Source organism: Stegostoma tigrinum, chromosome 17 (assembly GCF_030684315.1).
Source record: "Stegostoma tigrinum isolate sSteTig4 chromosome 17, sSteTig4.hap1, whole genome shotgun sequence".
NCBI classification, from domain to species: Eukaryota; Metazoa; Chordata; class Chondrichthyes; order Orectolobiformes; family Stegostomatidae; genus Stegostoma; species Stegostoma tigrinum.
In genome coordinates this window covers 37,988,700-38,007,615 of record NC_081370.1, presented here as the reverse complement: position 1 = coordinate 38,007,615, position 18,916 = coordinate 37,988,700, and the positions used below count along the sequence as shown (strand labels likewise).

Below are 18,916 nucleotides of genomic sequence, written 5' to 3'. Positions count from 1 at the left end.
AAAACTAATCTATGGGAAGAATTTTCAGTGAGTGAAGGGTATTCGATGGGATCTCTGGAGACATGAGAGGTCAGTGTGCTGGTTCAATAACAAGCACAGTAGATGGATTCATTGTATATCATATTTTAGGACGGGAGGTAGAGTGTGATGATGCAATACAAGAGTGCAATGAACATGTAGGGAACAGGTGAATTTTGATCTATTATTCTCAGAGCTCTCCAGCATTTGGGATTTCATCACCTCATGCCTTGGGTCTGCTTTGGTTTATTGATAGAGATTGGAATTATTGACAAATCATAATAACCATGTTATTGGATTCACAGCACGAGGGTGAACACCATGGTCTTTGAGAAGGTGATGGTAGGTGTACGTACCCTGCAATCTGGGTGGTTTGTATAGTTTTGGTACAACAGGGTGACTTGCTAAGCCATTTTAATAGTTTTAGGATCAAGCCCGTGCTGGAGAAACATGGCCAGTCCATATACTGAGAAACAGTTAACATTTGACTCCAGTATGATTCTACTTTGGTTCATTCCAGCACATACTGTTTTTATTTCAGGTTTCCATTATCCTCAGCATTTTTCTTTTCTATGATGCAAGCCACATTTTTGTAGAACCAGAACAAAGTTGTTGGAAAAGCTCAGCGGGTCTGGCAACATCTGTGAAGAAAAAATCAGTGTTAATATTTTGGGTCTGGTGACCCTTCCTCAGAACTGATTGTGGCTGGGAAAACATCAGTTTAAATGCAAAGAATAGGGAGGGAGAGTGGGGTAGGGAGAAAATGATAGGATAGAGCCTAAAGAGAGAGAACAACAGTTGGACAGACAAAGGAGTTGCTAACGATGATAACATTAGTGTGGTCTGGAGTCACACTGGGTGCAGACTGAGTAAGGTGGTTTCCTCACTAAAAAGCTACAGTGAACTTGATGATTTTTTTTTCTTTTATGTGATCCAACCAAATAAATGTCACTTAGCAATCCCACCTTAGTGTTTTCAAACATTTTTTTTAAAAAACTGCTCAAATGCGATATGAGCTCCTGGTCTACAGTTTATTAAGACATACATCTGGACATTCTTGATATTTAAACAGTGATAAGGATTACCAAGTAATCTGGATCCAACTTTGTTCTGTATTAGAGAGGGGAAAACTGATCCTCATCCATTAACAAAAAGTTCAGTCTTTTTGAAAAGCTGTCTCTGTTAATGTGCAAAATAATTCACTCCTTGTGTATTCTACTTCATGATCATTTTGTAGTGTGTTCAGTTGTTTTTAACTGAAACCTTTTTCAGATGCATATCTTGCTTGAAGATGGTGTTCCCATCAAACTACGTGGTCGTCTGTGGAAATGCCTTTTGGATAGTGACCTAGTTAAAGAGAGTAGTACCCACACCTACCAGGTGAGGAAAGCTATTTTTTGATCTATGGTGCATGGGTGTTGGTTTTTAAAAATATTGTACTGGATACATTATTATTGAAAAGAGACAGATATTCACTATACAGTCTTTTTCACAACTTTTGGATCTCCAAAAATACTTTACAGACAATGAAATATTATTATTATTAGTAGTAGTAGTAGTAATACAGTGGCACTGAATGCAGTAGTTAATATGCACACAGCATTCTTCTATATGCAGCACTGCTACAATTTTAATGCTGTTGTTTGAACAAATATCTACCAAAGAGTTGCTGAGCACTTCCCTGCTAATCTTCTAAATACTATCATGACATCTTGGGCAGGGGGGCAAAAATCGAGTGAATTAATCAAATGGTGTCCTTAATTTTCATGTGCATTGGGAAAACCACATTGACAGAAGTAGTCACATGGAAGATTTCATAGTATATTTGGGACAGTTTTCTAGAATAATGTGGATTCAACCAGGGATCAGGCTATTTTGGATCTGGCATGATGTAGTAAGATGGTCTGATTAACTGAAATGAGTAAAAAGTCTGTTCCGAAGTAGTGGCCGTAGCATGGTTGAATTTAATTTGAGAGGGAGAAACTTGGATCAGAAGCTAAATTTGCAAGGCCCTTTAGAGGATGAGACTGAAGAAATAATAATGGGGAACTAGGAAATGGCTGGTGAGTTGAATAAATATTTTGCATCGGTCTTCACTTCAGAAGTCAAGAATAGTATTCCAAAAATTCTAAATAATGAAGGAACTAAAGTGGGGGAGGAAAGAAACATGATGACTATTGCAAGAGAAAACTTACTTGGGGGAAATTAATGGGGCTAAAAACCAATAAGTTTCCTGGACCTGATGGTTCACATCCTAAGGTTTTAAAAGAAGTAGCTACAGAGCTGGTAGGTGCACTAGTAGTAATTTTCTAAAAATCTTTAGATCATGGAAATGTCCTAGAGAATTAGAAAACTTTGATCTAAAGTATCTTTACCTAGATAATTTTCTACCTAAGATTGCTCTGTAACGTGCAGACTAAAACTTTTTATTCTACTCATTTGAGTACATGTGACAACAAAACTAATTCAATTCCATTCCAATGTTTCACTCTTGAAAAAAGATGAAGAACAGCTAACCGTGGACCAGTTCAATTAGCGTCTGTCATAGAATTGTTACAGGGCAGAAGGAAGCATTCAGCCTATGGTACATTTACCAGTTCTAACACCTAGTACCAATCTCCTGCCTTGCCAAAAACCCTACACACTCTTTCTAACCAAATATTCACGAAGCACCCTCTTGAAGGCCTCAATTGAACCTGCCTCCACCAAAATTCCAGGCAGTGCATTCCATGCTCTAACTATTCACAGTACGGGAAGAAGTTTTTATTCTTGCATTACTCTCGCTTTGTTTGCATATCAATTTAAATCTATGTTCCCCTCATTCACTTCTTTCATGAGCAAGATCCAGCCCCCTCATGATTTTGAAAACCTGTATCAAATCTTCTCTCTACCTCTTCCTGTCCAAGGGGAACAGTCCCAACTTTTTCTGTCCTCATCACTGAAGGTTACCATTCTTGGAACCTTTCTTGTAAATTGCTTCTGCTCTGTCTCCAGTGCATTCACACGCTTACTATAACATGTTGCCTGCAACTATATATGGTACTGCAGCTGAGGTCTAACATGTGCCTTTTATAAGTTCAACGTCACCTCCTTACTCTTGTGCTCTTTGCCTCTAATAAAGCTGAGCATACTGTATGCTTTATTAACTGCTCTCTCTCCATCTTTCTTGCCACCTTTTGATGATCTGTGTGCATATACACACACCCCTCTGCTCCTGCACCCAATTTAGAATACCTTCTATTTTATATCATGTCTCAATGTTCTCTAGACCAAAGTACATTGTCACCACTTCTCTGCATTGAACCTCATCTCTCACCTATCTGCCCACTCCACTAACTTGTCAATGTCCTTTTGAGTTCTACACTGTTCTCACTGTTTACAATCCTTCCAAATTTTGTCAATTATAAACCCTGAAATTGTCCCTCTACACACCAAGGTTGAGATCATGAATATACACCAGGAAAAGTAAGGGTCCCAATATTAACCCCTGGGGAGCTCCACTATAAACTTACCTTCAGATAAGGAACAGTAGTGCACGGTGACATTTTTCCAATCATTCAGCCAATTTTGCATCCATATAGTTACGGTCCCTTTTATACCATGATGCATATGTTTCATTGTGTATCTGTGTGGCACTGTAACAAAAGCTTTCTGGAAATCCATGTGTGTTACTGTTAAAATAATCTGTTTAAAAAGCATGCATTAGATGTGTATTTAGAGAGATTAGTTAATAAAACAGTCAGCATGACTTCATAAAAGTCAAACACTGTCTCAATTATTGAAGTTCTTTTGAGGAAACAGATAAGGGGAAAACAATCAATGTAATATATTTGGAATCCAAAAGACGTTTGATAAGGTACCGTACATTGGCTATATAATAAGGTAAAACATGGTATTAGGGATAGTTTATTAGAATAGACAGGATCCTCTAACTAATAGACAGTAGAGGTAGAGAGAGTATTTTCAGGATGGTAAACCACAACAAGTGAAGTACAACAGGGAAGTGTGGTAAGGTCACAAGCGTTCTCAAAATGTATTGTAAATAGGCTAAATGTGTTAGCCTTGGGAAATGCAGTATTACAGGGATAGTGTAAGCTGGGCTGTTCTTCAGAAGTTCAGTGTGGACTAGATGGGTTGAATGGCCTGCTATAAGAATTTTGTGATTCTATATTAGTGACATGAATGATGAATGACAAATGACAAATGAATATGCCACCACCAAATTTGCAGATGAGACAAAAGTGGGTAGGCAATTATTGAAGGTGACATTTGGCAGAGTGGCATAGACTGGTAGATCACGTAAATGAAAATTTGGTAGATGGAATGTAACATGGGGAAAATGTCTGGTTATGCACTTTGGCAGGAAGAAATGCAGAGCTGACTATTATTTAAATGGTGAAAGACTGCAGAAAGCTGCAGCACAAAGGGTTAGTGTGTCCTTTTATGCATGAATCTCAAAGATAGCATCCAAATTCAGCAGGTAATAGGAAAGGTACATTCATCATTGACCCTTTTATTTCATAGACAATGGAGTATAAAAATAGAGAAGTATTCCTAAAACTATTCAGGGCGCTAGCCAGACCATACCTCGAATGATTTTTGTCCTCCAACCTAAGGAAAGATGTACTGGCATAAGGAGCAGTCGAGAGAAGATTGACTAGGTTGATCACAGGTATAGAAGGATTTTCTGAGAAGTTGAGTAGGTGGGGTCTGTATTAAGTGGAGCTTAGAAGAATGAAAGATGATGTTATTGAAACATGAGATACTTAGGCTTGACAAGTTAGATGCAAAGTGGTTGTTTTTTCTCCCCCTTTATGGGAGCATTTAGGACCAGAGGCCATAATCTTGGAGTAAGCCGTCATCCACAAGGTGGAGATGAGGAATTGTCTCCCAAGAGCGAAAATTCAAAATGTTGTCCTTTAGTTACTAATCTTCAGCCACTCGAAAGAGGGTTTCCCTTATTTCCTCTGTAACAATCTCTCAATTTTTAGCACTCTTTTTGTGTACATCTCTCCATAACTTTTCCTGATTTTAGGCGAACATTTACAACATCTCCTGTCTGTTAGACCTAACTGTCACACTCCGTCTCTTGAGAAAGTAAGTGCCCTCTACACCTTCCCTTGGAGTTTGCTATTCTTTTTAAAATGTATTGCACTGAATTGAACGCAATGCTCAAGCTGAGGCCTAACTGGTGTTTTATTGAGAAATGCTTGAGGACAAATTAACTTGATGATTTGGATTAAAAGCAACTCAACGTTTCTTGCAGGAGTATGTGCAGGAATTGCGCAGTCAGCTGGCAAGCCTTGGCGTGAATGAGTATGGGGTGCAGGTGGCCATTTCTACACTGGACAATGCAGACAAAGAGAGGGCAGAAACGGACAGTGCAGCTCCCAACCTGATGCCTAATTACAACCCTGAGATCACCATTGAAACATTAAGACAGATTGTCCTAGATGTTGGTAAGGTGGCTAAGTTGTAATCTTGATGGTTTTGCTCCTGCTTTACAGGTGATGAAGTTCAAAAGGGCTAAACGTACAGGACTAAGAGGAAACATTTCTCCATCAAGGGGTGTGTGTATGTGTATTTGGATTTCTTTACCACAAAGAACTTTGGATCCTTGGTCACTGGGTACGTTACAGATTGAGATCAATTAAATTTTTTTTTGATCCTTGGGAAAATAGGACAGGAGATTGGTCATGCCGTGGCAGGACCAGACTGGACGGACTGAATGGCCTGCACCTACTTCTGTTTCTTCTGTTCTTGTGTGGTGGCATATATGACAAAGTATGTTAAATGTGACCTGAGAAGCAGAACCTATGTTCCCTGGTGATTGGTAATCCATGTATTTGATTGCACAACATGTTTGTAGTAGGCTGTCTGAAATAATGTTCAGTATTTGCAGATTGGTGTCATGCTAGTTGACCATAACTGATCAGTAATTATAATTTAAGTAAGGATTTAACTTTACGCTACCAACTCTAGTACAACACAAGCACAGCTACTCAATGCCACGCTGACATAAATGGTGTGTTGTCTGGTCAATGGTTGACTGATGCATGTGAAAAAGGGGTGGGAGGAGTGCTGAAAATGTGGGTGGAACAAGTGAACCAGTCACTGAGTATTTTGACTTGAGTCCTCAGCAGACAGTCTGTGGCCAAACATTGTTTTGCTTCAAGAGGGAGCAGTACAGCTGAATTATCACAGGACTGGTGATACGAAGTAGGGTAGTAGGAACTGTTGGGATAGACAGGGCTGCAATGAAAAAAATGAACATGAGATCAATGCAGGTCTGTTTGGAGTGGCAAGGTCAGGAGAGATAATATTGGAAATCCTTCCTTAACACTGGGTGTACCTGTATGCTGCCATTGATCAATAAAACAGCTCATCAACTGCTACCTTAAGCCAATTCGGGATGCTGACCTTGTTAGCATTGCACCTTTCTGACAGCTGAATTTAGCTTGAAAGCCTGGTATACAAGCAGAACAAAACAGGAAGTGCAGGACTAGGGTGTTAATTGATACAAGTGCATGGGTAAAGAGAGGGGCAGCAAAATTATGGCTGGAAGTTGAGAGCCTTTAATAGATTGATAATTCATGCAATACTAATGAACTCTTCTAGCTCAAAAAGCAAACAATTTAAGCCATTAGTCTGATTCCTATAACTAAAACATTGTTGATTTCAAAATGTCAGATGTTGGTTATTCTTGTTTCCTTTCTGTCGCCTCGTCAATTTTTCCTTCTTTCTTTGTGTCTATTTGAATTCGCCTGATTTTCTGCTGTTGCTTCACTTTCTTTCTTGAACCTTAATCGGGTCCAAGTGATGACTGTTCACCCAATTGCTCTCCTCCCACTGTATTGGCTCACACACCCAGCAAGTCGGAGCCAATTGTGTTTGAACTGACAGTTGCAGCAAAAGTGGATTCATACCCCAAAATGTGTGACTTCAAGCCCTAACCCAACACACGTGTTTTGTTTCAGGTTTCTTTGCCTCAGATTTCACTTTTTAGAGGAATAAGAAGGTCCCCTCGATTAAATACTGTTGATTACGTGTTTATTTTTTCTATTTTTGCAACAATGAAATCATTTGATAAATTTGATGTTTAATTAGTATTTTGGTTATTGAAAAAAATCATTTCGTTCTGGCATAGCATTTAAAGATGTTTTGCAGGAGCGTAATTACTCAAACTTATACGCATCTCTGGTTTTTGGGAGCTTTTTCTTGTAAATGAAGGAGAAATTTTTTGCAGGGAGAATTCCAAAGCTTAGTTTCCCAGTAACTGACTACACAGCTGGTAATGCTAGTGTTGGGGTGTGCACATCATTAAAACTGGAGGAGCGCAGATCCCAGAGGGTTGTAGGACTGAGCAATGTTAGAGACAAAGCCAAGCAAGGACATTGGAAACATTTGAAAATGTGGATGAGAATTTTAAACTTCAAGTATTGATGGACTTTTTCAGCTAGTCTGGGTCAGTGAACACAACTGTGCTGGGTTAATAGTATTTGGTATGAGTTAGGATGTGGGCAGCAGAATTATAACACGCAGATATCTGCTATTCAGCTCAACTGCTCTATGGTTGTATTCAACTCTACTCCATCTCATTCTATCAATACTGTATATTCTTGTGTTCCTTTCTATCTTCCCTTGATAACATTTGTTCCTCTGTGACAGCTTCAGGTGGGAGTGAACTTTTATCTTTCATCAGTCTTGGTAATTCCTTTTGATATTTCTAATAGTCACAAAAAAATGCTTTTTTTTAATACGTGCCCCCCTAAAGTTTTGAAAGAGCGTGTTTAACCCTTTTATTTCCTCTAAGACCAGACAAGATTCTGGCTCTTTAAATATTTATTCATGTGTGAGATGTACACATCAAGTAAATGGTGTGCGGGTCAAATTTTATTACAACAGCCAAGGTTTAAATTTGGTTTCACAGTCAACTTGCAATTGACCATTCTAACAGATTATATTTTCCAATAAAAAATTACACCTTACTCACCGTGACCCCTACTCAAGCCTGGTTGCATAATTCGTGTCTAAGTTTGTACACGTGACTGTATCATCCAATCCTATTCAAACTAATGTGATATTAGACTATCCATTCATATTTTCATATGTTCATGTCTCTAACTGTCAACATGTACTTGTTTCAGGAAATCTATATTGCTTTATTCCCCCATTGTCCCATCATTTTGATGACCCACAGAAACATCTGTATCTACTCTGTTGAATTTAATGTTCCTATTGGGTAATCCCTCAGTATTTTCTGGGGTTGGGGGGTAATGTCAACCTGTTCAGTCTTTCCTGTTGTTTTTTTTTGAAAAAAACAACAGTGTGGTTAGAATTTACCATCTCTTCTGCAGTTATTGGAACCAAGCCACAAGCTAGTGATTTTTATGAGCACAAATATGGAGATTTTTATGGAATATGTAACAGACAATTCCTTTAAGTACTCTTTGTAATATTTCTGTTTCTTGCAGAGAGATCATTTCCCACTCACTGTTCCCTGATGGGTAAAAATCCAGAAGCAAAAGAAGGCCAGGCGAAACTTTTTAGGATCCTCTCTGCATATGCCAAGTATAATCCCCAGATAGGCTACTGCCAAGGTAAGAGCCACTACTGTTTCTCTCCTATATATGCAGTACATCTTTTAATGAGGGTAAGTATCATAGAAATTGTCATGTCACTATGGGAAGGAGTTTTCTGTATGTGAATTGGCAGGTATGTTTCTCTCATTACAACAGTGCTTGCACTTTTTAAGAAGTATTCCATTGGCCGTCGAGTACTTTAGGACATCATGTGTTGTGAATTATTATGGAAATATTAATCTGCCTCATTGTTTTTAAACTTGTGTGCCATTTAAAGTTACGTGATGTTAAGTATCAGCTTCCTACTATGTCAAGAAAGGATGGAGGAACTATAGTGTCAGTTAAGTATCCTGCTTTATGCCGCAGCAATTCAATCTCCAGGGAGTGTGTACTCTTTGTGGATTTAAAATTTAAGGGCATGAAGGAAAACATAAGCAGAATGTTAATAATTAAGTAGCCACAATGGTTCCACAGATTCCCTGAGCCCTCCTTTGCTGTTTCTGCAGAAGTCCCTCCTCGAGCAGAAATATGAGAACTTGACTGAAACACCGGTCCTCTCTATATATGTATACAGTTATTAGCCAAAAGAGGGCAGTAGTGTTCCAGCATAAGTTGCACATTTCAGAAAAGGTGTGTTGTGGATTTTACTTTTACAAAAACATTTACAGTTGAATATCTTTAAGTCTTTCAAACATGAACCAGCCAATAGTTTATCCAAATTCCTCTGTGCTGCTCCTGTATTCTATATAACTAAGGTAAAACCATTACTGTGTTGGAATTAATTTGTCCTCCCTTAAGGTAATGATGAGGAGAGCAGCAGGTGGAATTTCAGTTTGGAAAGTTCCAAATGGCATATCAAGGCTATGCCAGCATGGTAGAATATGGGAATGTAAGAACTGTAATGAGCTGAGGCAGAGATGATGTTACAATTGTAGGAACCAGTGGCATGTTCTCCAGCTCACTCTGCAACCTATTGCTGACCTGGAAGTGCCTAACTTGGAATTGATTCTATAAAATATTGCAGCAACTATATTTGCATAGTGCCTCTAATGAGGTGCATTGCAAAACTAAATTTGACATGTAACCAAACTTTGGTCAAGGTACTAGGTTTTGAGCAATATCTTGGGGGAGGTACAAGGTTAATGGAGGTTTAGGACAAGAATTCCAGAGTCTACGGCCCAGGCAACTGAAGACCTGGCTGCTGGTAAAATGTTGAAAATTGGGAATGTCAAAGATGTCAAAATAAGAGTGGGGATATATGAGTTAGTCGTGTACTATTAAAGGAGATTTCAGAGGAACAGACAATGGAATGTTTTGAGCTCAAAACAGAATCTTCCAATTTGGATGCATTGGCTAACTAAGTCAATTTGGATGAGTTAGCCCTGGCATGATAAGGATATTTACATTAGCTAATATTTTAATTACACTTTGAGTTAGCTGCTTACAAGTTCTGTTTTGCGGTGCATTAAAGGCTTCTGAAATTGAGCTGTAATTCTCTAGTGCTGATGTAGCAATGAGATTGCATATTCATTTCCAACTTTTGAAAAGTTGCTTTTTGTGATTTGCAGAATACAATAACTAGGAGTTTTAGTTCAAAGTCTCAGTTCACTGAAGCTGCTGGAATACGAATGATTGCATTCTAATTAAAACAGATGTGTCTTTGTTCTTTACAGCATATGTGTATAGGATGTGGCAGTGATTGAGTTGTGGGCAGCCACAAACACCAAGGTTAGGATACCACAACTTGTTGTGTTTTATAGTGTGGCACGCAGAATTCTGCACAATAAATAACTCGTCAGCACTTAAATTTGTGAAGTGAAGGAATGGAATTTCTCCAGGCCTCTTGTGACCACAGTATGTGCCAAGGTTATTTACAGCCAACGCAGCAAATTTTTAAAGGGTTGTACACTATAATGTAGGAAGCATGAAAGTGAATTCATACAGTCCCACAAACAGCAAAGAAATATCCAGTTAATGTGCCTTTTCAGTGTCATTAGCTGAGGGATAAATACTATAGCACATAGAATAGTACAGTACAGCATAATACAGGCCCTTTGGCCCACATTGTGTTGAATTTTTACCCGAAACCTAAGGTCTATCTAACCTCCACTCCTACCTTATACTATCATCCATATGCCTAGCTGATAGCCGCTTAAATGCCCCTAATGAGGCCGATTCCATTACCCTCTCTGGCAATGCATTCCATGCCCTGACCATGCTGAGTAAAGAACCAACCTCTGTTGTCTCCCCTATATCTACCTCCGCTCACTTTAAAACCATGCCCCCTCATAATAGCTACCTCCACCCCAGGAAAAAGTCTCTGACTGTCCACTCTATCTATACCTCTGATCGTTTTGTACACCTCTATCAAGTTACCTCTCATCCTTCCTTGTTCTAAAGAGAAAAGCCCTAGGGTGCTCAACCTCTCCTCTTAAGACCTTCCCTCCGTTCCAGGTAACATCCTGGTAAATCTTCTCTGCACCTTTTCCAATGCCTCTACATCTTTCCTATAATGGGGTGACCGGAGCTGGACACAATACTCCAGATGTGGCCAAACCAGGCTTTTGTATAGCTGGGGCATAATTTCACAGCTTAATCACAACAGTGGCAGAGCTCCTTTGTTTCTTCTTCAAAGTAATGCTATGAAGCCTTCTATCAGAGAAGCAAATGTGGCCTCAATTTAATGTTATAAAGCAACATCCATGACCATGCAGCACTCCTTCAGTGAGTGCTAATTGTATATCTGTTGGATAGTAAGTATGAGTGGTGAGTATTAATTGGCTGCTCACCTATGCTCATTTATATGGGAACACACTGAGAAGTTTTCTTTTTGGAGTTGTAGAGTCTGCAATGCAGTCTTTTTATAAATAAAAATTTTAAAGTGAATGAAGAGTAAGCATCTGTTATGTGTAAGGTGTGAGGAGTTCACTCTCTCAAGTCTTGCTATTCTACTAGGGAGTTTTCAAAAATGTTTTACCCAATTATCCTTATAGCCAGTGAAATATACCAATCTATTCAATTCACAATACAAATCTGCCAATGAGCTTATTTATTTAAAAGGGTACATATTTATAACGGATGAGTGCACCCATCACTTAAAGAAAAATGGAAGGAACATTCCCTGTTCAGAAAGAGCTTTGATCCCAGTAATTGTTTTGTGAAGAAAGCTAAATGAGATGATGTATTATGGATAGTGTTTGATATGACATTTTGGAACTCTCCGACTTGTGTTGTTAGACACGTAATTGTTACTGGAATCTTTCTCACAAACAGTTCATTAACAAGATATTGTGAGGAAGTCTTCCAGAAGCTTCCTGGAAGCTCTTACACCAGATTCTAAGTAGACCTGTCAAAACTGGCTGATGATGAGCTTGATTACTTCTCTCAACAGGCTGTAAATCAGGCAAACAATATCAAGTATCCATAACTCCTCACAACCATAAACTGAGCAAATCTAAGCAGTTAACTTGTAATGTTATTTCCATGTAACTGTTTTAAAATAAAATCTGACTTATCCTAATTCTAAACTTTCCTTAAAACAAAAATACACCTGTACTTCCATCATCTTTGGATCTTTAAGCAGTAGTCCTAAAAAAAAGTAATAATAATGGACATACTTTCATAATACGTGAAGTGGATTGGGATGCCGTTTTAAAACGTGTAGAAATGTTTTAAGTTGAGGCACACTTGCATGCACTCATTCCCTCGCTCTCCCTCGCTCGCATCAGCGATTACTTTAGATAACGAGGTGTAGAGCTGGATGAACACAGCAGACCAAACAGCATCTTAGGAACAGAAAAGCTCAGGCCTAGACCCTTCCGAAATGTCAGCCTTCCTGCTCCTCTGCTGGTTGGCCTGCTGTGTTCATCCAGCTTCACACTGTGTTACCTCAGATTCTCCAGCATCTGCAGTTCCTACTATCTCATCAACAATTACTTTGTTTCCTTTCTCACAATGTAGACAGTGTTTAGGTGATAGGGCTGCAAAACTGCATTGAAATAGTCTGATAATAAAATGTGAGGCTGGATGAACACAGCAGGCCAAGCAGCATCTCAGGAGCACAAAAGCTGACGTTTCGGGCCTAGACCCTTCATCAGAGAGGGGGATGGGGAGAGGGAACTGGAATAAATAGGGAGAGAGGGGGAGGCGGACCGAAGATGGAGAGTAAAGAAGATAGGTGGAGAGAGTGTAGGTGGGGAGGTAGGGAGGGGATAGGTCAGTCCAGGGAAGACGAACAGGTCAAGGAGGTGGGATGAGGTTAGTAGGTAGCTGGGGGTGCGGCTTGGGGTGGGAGGAAGGGATGGGTGAGAGGAAGAACAGGTTAGGGAGGCAGAGACAGGTTGGACTGGTTTTGGGATGCAGTGGGTGGGGGGCGGGGGAAGAGCTGGGCTGGTTGTGTGGTGCAGTGGGGGGAGGGGACGAACTGGGCTGGTTTAGGGATGCAGTAGGGGAAGGGGAGATTTTGAAACTGGTGAAGTCCACATTGATACCATATGGCTGCAGCGTTCCCAGGCGGAATATGAGTTGCTGTTCCTGCAGCCTTCGGGTGGCATCATTGTGGCACTGCAGGAGGCCCATGATGGACATGTCATCTAGAGAATGGGAGGGGGAGTGGAAATGGTTTGCGACTGGGAGGTGCAGTTGTTTGTTGCGAACTGAGCGGAGGTGTTCTGCAAAGCGGTCCCCAAGCCTCCGCTTGGTTTCCCCAATGTAGAGGAAGCCGCACCGGGTACAGTGGATGCAGTATACCACATTGGCAGATGTGCAGGTGAACCTCTGCTTAATGTGGAATGTCATCTTGGGGCCTGGGATGGGGGTGAGGGAGGAGGTGTGCCAGTTCCCTCTCCCCATCCCCCTCTCTGATGAAGGGTCTAGGCCCGAAACGTCAGCTTTTGTGCTCCTGAGATGCTGCTTGGCCTGCTGTGTTCATTCAGCCTCACATTTTATTATCTTGGAATTCTCCAGCATCTGCAGTTCCCATTATCTTTGAAATAGTCTGATATTTTTTTTTAATTTTTCCACAAAGATGATTTTATGATCAATCTATAACAGCTAATATTAATTCTAGGGTTTATTTTTCCACTGAAATTTTATTTTATATATTGATTTAATTTCTTAGAAAAACTTTCAATTGGCTTCCCCATGCCTAACCCATCTTCTAGTAATGTTTGCACTTTTGCCTCATGTCACTAGTGTCAATGATCACCTTTGGGTTTGCAAAAATTGGGGACAGCAAACACCAAAATTGCTTTCAGCCTGTCTCAACATTCTGACACTACCCTGATCATGCTCTTTTGACTTTCATTTGTTGCAAGTTCATCAGTGAAGCAGCTACATGCTGTTATTTTCGTACAAAATTGTGGTGGAAACAACACTCCTGCCCCCCCAATCCCCACCAAAAAAAAACTCATGATTTCTCACTCAATATTAGGGTTCGGGAATGTCACTAATGCTTGCACTTTTGATCTTAGAAGGACGTTTGATGACGCTATTGCCCAACGCTAGAATAGGCCTTTCAAGGCAGTGATGACATTGGCCAATGAGTGAGGTTTTTTACTTCATGCATTCAAGGGATGAGGGTGCAACTGGATAGCAGCATTTAGTGCCCATGCCTAATTGCCCAGAGGGAAGTTCAGAATCCACCAAGTTGCTGTGGGTCTAGAGTCATGTGTAGACCAGACCAGGTAAGGACGACAGTTTCATCAATGACAATAATGAAACAGATGGGCTTTCCCAACAATCAACAACAATGGATTCACGGTCATCATTAGACTCTTAATTCCAGATATTTATTAAATTCAAATTCTACTGTATGCCATGGTGAGATTTGAACCTGGGGCCCTAGAACATTATCTGGGTCTCTCGATTGACTGTTCAGTGATAATACTGCTAGGCCATCACCTCCCCAGTGCAACATTTACTGTATTGTTAAAGAGGGAGTTTTGACCCAGTGACAGAAAAAGAATGACAATTAAATTTCCAGATAAGGATGCTGTGTGACTTGAAGGAGAAATTGCAGGTGGTGTTAATGTGAGTCTGCTGTTCATCTTGGTAACAGGTTGCAGGTGTGAAAGGTGCTATTAGAGAAGGCCTGGTGAGCTGCAGCAGTGTATCTTGCGAGTGCATAGTCTACCAAGGTTGTGCTGGTGTTGGAGGGAGTATGTGATTATTGTGCTATGGATGGAGTTTCAATTAGACAGGCCATGCTGTATTTAATGGAGGCAAAGATTTACAGCATCAGAATCTTTCAGCATTCAACTGATCATCCATTTTGGTGCCCATAATTGTGTTCAGAATAATATAACTGATTAATAATGAGTGTGCACTTTAGAATAAGAGAACTGCGTGTACAGTCTGCTGTTTAGAATAAGAGAACTCAGTGTTCAGTGTTCTCTCCTAAAGAGCAGGTCCTTGTTATCAACATGGCTCAATGGATAACATTTTTTTTGATGGAGGCTGCATAATCAAAGCAACTTTATCGAGCTGGAACATCAAATTGTGGCTCCAGCTACTTGTTAAAATAAACTGAAGAAAATGCTTTGGTGCCAAATAACAGGTGAATTCTCCCAGTCTTTGAGCTAACATTTTTCGTCAGCAACCCCTCCTTTTTAGCAACATGTTTTGATATATTTTATGAAAATGACACTTTTTTCTATTTGTGGAGCCTTGTTACGTGTAAAACTAATTGTAGAAGTTGTCCTTCTAAAGTAACTAACTTACAGTGAAGTGCTCTGAGACGTTGCACGTACATCTTTCAATAAAGGTATTGTTCCATTAATTACCTCCCCACCTTGGATACAAATTTTTTTCTATGAAAAGTGGGGAAGTCTTTGTGAACTTGTGGTAACTCACATGTACCTTACAATCATCTGGTCCTGTTTTTGAATCTGTATTCCAATAGTAAATTGAGATGTCATATTGCCCCTCCAAACCTGTTGTCATTTCAGCTATTATGTCACTTAGCTTTCCCACTCTATTTTACTATCTCTATTGTGATGATAAACCTACACAATTTATTGATTAGCATGCGGTTTGAGCATTTTACCCAGCTTTCAGTGCATTAACTTAAGGAAGACCTGGAGGTCAATGACATAGAGAGAAGATTGCTCTGCTCTGAATGGGTTGAGTACTAAAAGCCTCACAATGAGGGCATCAAGGCTCTCCTGTTGTTGAAGTAGCAAGGTGATCTATTAGAAATGTTCCATTGTGTTAAGATTTTTGAGAGAAATTAATGTAGTTGATGAGTTTGCCAGTGGAATGATGCAATCAAATGGTACAGTGCAAAAGGAGGCCGTTCAGCCCCTCTTGCCTGTGGCAGCTCATTGAAAAGTAACTTAATGGGCCCCACTCCCTCTGCTCCTACCCCACACAGAGCCCTGCAAATTATTTCCTGTCAAGTGCTGTACTTATCCAGTTGTGTGTGTTACTCAGTTGGTTTCCACTGCTCATAAGGCTGCGTTCTAAAGCATAATAATACACTTTCTTAAATAAAGTCTCCTCATTTCCCCTCTGGTTATGTTGCCAATTATCTTAACTACACTGATGCTGTAGTAAAAGAACAAAAGAAGAGGCTAAGAGCATTTTTTGTCTTTTGTCCAGCAGGTTTTTGGGACAAGCAGGGAATTGGACCCAAAAATGACTTCTCGGGGAAATGGATAAATATTTGAAAATGCATAAGTTCATGGGAAGGAGCTGAGGAATTGCAGTTAATTGATAGCTTTTCCAAAGACCCAGCAAAAGCACAATGGGGTCCTTCTGTGCTGCATTTTTTCCGTAGGAATAATCTTGGTGTTCAGGCTTTTTCATTTTACTGCCTGTGAGATTTTGATGAAAGAAATTAGCGGACAATAAAACTTAATGTTGCCCATCAGCCAGGTGGGGAGGGGCTTGGGGGTCAGTTAAAATGACTCCTGTGAAAAGTATAAATTAACTTTCAGCTTATTAATAGTGAATTTTGGACCCAATTTGTATTTGACTTGTTTTTCCAGGAATGTCCTACATAGCAGCAATGCTCCTAATGAACATGCAGGAAGAGGATGCTTTCTGGGCTTTCGTTGTGCTACTGGAAAAGCCCAAGTACCTGGCTGGATTTTATGAACACTCATTAGATACGTACGTGCTTTGTGTATGTGTCTTAACATTGCATCTGAGCGTGTATCTCTGTCTCACTGCGGTTCTGTTTTGTCTATCACGTCTGTCATTCACAATCTGGCTTCTATTTCTTGCCCTTGCTAATTTGCTGAAACGTGAGTTGTGAAGGAATCAGATTCAAAACTATGATCACAAACTTAATCACAAAGATTATGTACCACTTTTTATGGCTTCATCAAATCCCAAAATACTTCACAAATAGCAAAGTAATTGATAGTCACCCTTGCAATGCAGGAAGCAGTAACATTGCACAGAACAAACCGATAAATTTCAATGAATAAATGACTAAAGCTACTATAATCATTAGGTCATAGAACTCTTGCCTGTGGCTTAACTTGTGCAAGGCCATGTTTATCTATAATGCCTGTGTGTGCCGTCCTACATTGTTGTCTCCTAGCCAAGCAGCACAGGTATAAACATTTTAAAATCCAACCCCTCCACGACCTTACTACGTTCTATGTCTAATCTCCTCTAATGTCGCAATCCAATGCTGCCTACACCCTAAATTCTGCAATTCCCTTTCTAAACCTCTTGGTCTCCCTACACCTCCTGGACGATTTTAAGAGTCAAATTGGCTTCCTTTAGCTGTCCTGGATACATTGCAACAGCCTTCCTATGTCGGAGGTCCAAGATGGATGCTAATTTTTGGAAATTTTGGAGTCTTGGATTCCAGCATCTTGCAAAGCCCCAATCTAATTGCTCCACATTTGGCCATAATTTTATTTACCTGTGTCCAAAGCTGTTTAATTCCTTCACTAAATCTCTCTGCATTTGTAACCCTCTCCTCTTATATGATCCTCTTTTAAACCCTACATCTTTGCAAAAGCTTTTGGCCACCTGTCCCAATATTCCCCTCCATGACTCTATCAACTTTGGTTTAGTAATGCACCTGTGAGACCCCCTTTTGGGCTTTTTGGACATTAAGGAGGCTCATATAAATGCAAATTTGTAAATTGCTAAATATCATTGCATTGTACATTCTTACTGAAAGATAACTGTTTTTGCTTTGCAGAATCCAAAGGCATGCCAAAATCTTTCAACAGCTGCTGAAACATCGAATGCCCTGCCTCTGGCAACACATGGTAAGCACTTTGTAATAGACCTGAAGCCCAACCCACTTTCTCTCCAGTTTTGCTACTAATCCAGCTTTCTCTAGCAGAACCCAATCTTGTTATATAAGCATTGTGTTATCTCAGTTCAGAGTCAAGGGTGTTTTTCTTTCCAAAGCACTAAACATGATGATAAATGTATAAAAGGATTGCAATTCACTCTGGGATCTCCTCTATATGAAGCTGTGAGGCTGAAGCATGAGTAATTTAGGGAATATTGGCCAATTCTACAGATTAAATGTATATATTTTTTTAAAATCAGTTACCTCTCTGAAATTAGCAAGAGGCTTATTTGCATACCAAAATTGCAGCGATTTTGTCACTTGTAAACAACGAATGTAACCTGGTGACTGGTAAATCTGTGATTTTTGTTTCTTGATGTTGATACTATGGTTCCTTGTCTGCTCATTTCCACAAATCTGTTACCCCTTGAGATTTGTCTGTCTCCTAGTTCCTCTGCATCAGTGTCAACTCCTCCTTCGTACCAGTGTTATCCCCTGCAATGCCCCAAATCTCTCGCCCCCATCTCCTCCTTTTGACTTGATTGATTTTGTCGGACCTGTGCATTTCGCAACTGTTACATTTGTTGGTCTCTGTCTGGTCCATAACACATGCTCCTATTTGTATTGGGACAAGCTCCTCTTCAATCCAAGTATCTTCCACCGCATCTACTTGAATTCTCCTCAGGGCAGCGTTGGATAGTAAATCCATGCTAACTTGTTGGTGCCCTCATGTCACAAGAAAATGTTTATAAAATGAAATTTTTTTAAACAAAGTTGAGAAATACAGATATTTTTGTCTAGATCGCCATAAGAACGTAAAAAAATCAGTTAGAAGCACATTGGATATTAGCCTTTATTTCAAGGAAATATCATAAGTAGCAAATGAGACTTTTCTGGAGAAACCATTTTAGAGTGCTGAACATGTAGAATTCACTATCACAAGGAGTTGAGGCCAACAGTTCTGATGTGTTTTAATTCGAGGGCTGAAAGGCTGGTTTGCTGCTTGCTCTACATAAGTTTGAATTCCAACTAATAGTAAGTAGTTTGGAATTCT

General features: G+C 39.8%; 1 protein-coding gene across 3 annotated transcripts in view; it reads left to right on the top strand.

Annotated features, from left to right (window-relative positions):
• si:ch211-266k8.4 (TBC1 domain family member 10A) overlaps positions 1-18,916 on the top strand; it is a 118,095-nt gene that overhangs the window by 5,370 nt on the left and 93,809 nt on the right. For 2 of the 3 annotated variants that reach the window (XM_048545867.1, XM_048545870.2), the window contains exons 3-7: positions 1,291-1,398; positions 5,285-5,477; positions 8,493-8,618; positions 16,589-16,712; positions 17,764-17,833. In XM_048545867.1, coding sequence (XP_048401824.1) covers positions 1,291-1,398; positions 5,285-5,477; positions 8,493-8,618; positions 16,589-16,712; positions 17,764-17,833 — 621 coding nt within the window. Of the gene's footprint in view, positions 1-1,290; positions 1,399-5,284; positions 5,478-5,525; positions 5,647-8,492; positions 8,619-16,588; positions 16,713-17,763; positions 17,834-18,916 lie in introns of all 3 variants that reach the window. The other variant, XM_048545868.1, reaches the window with a different exon arrangement.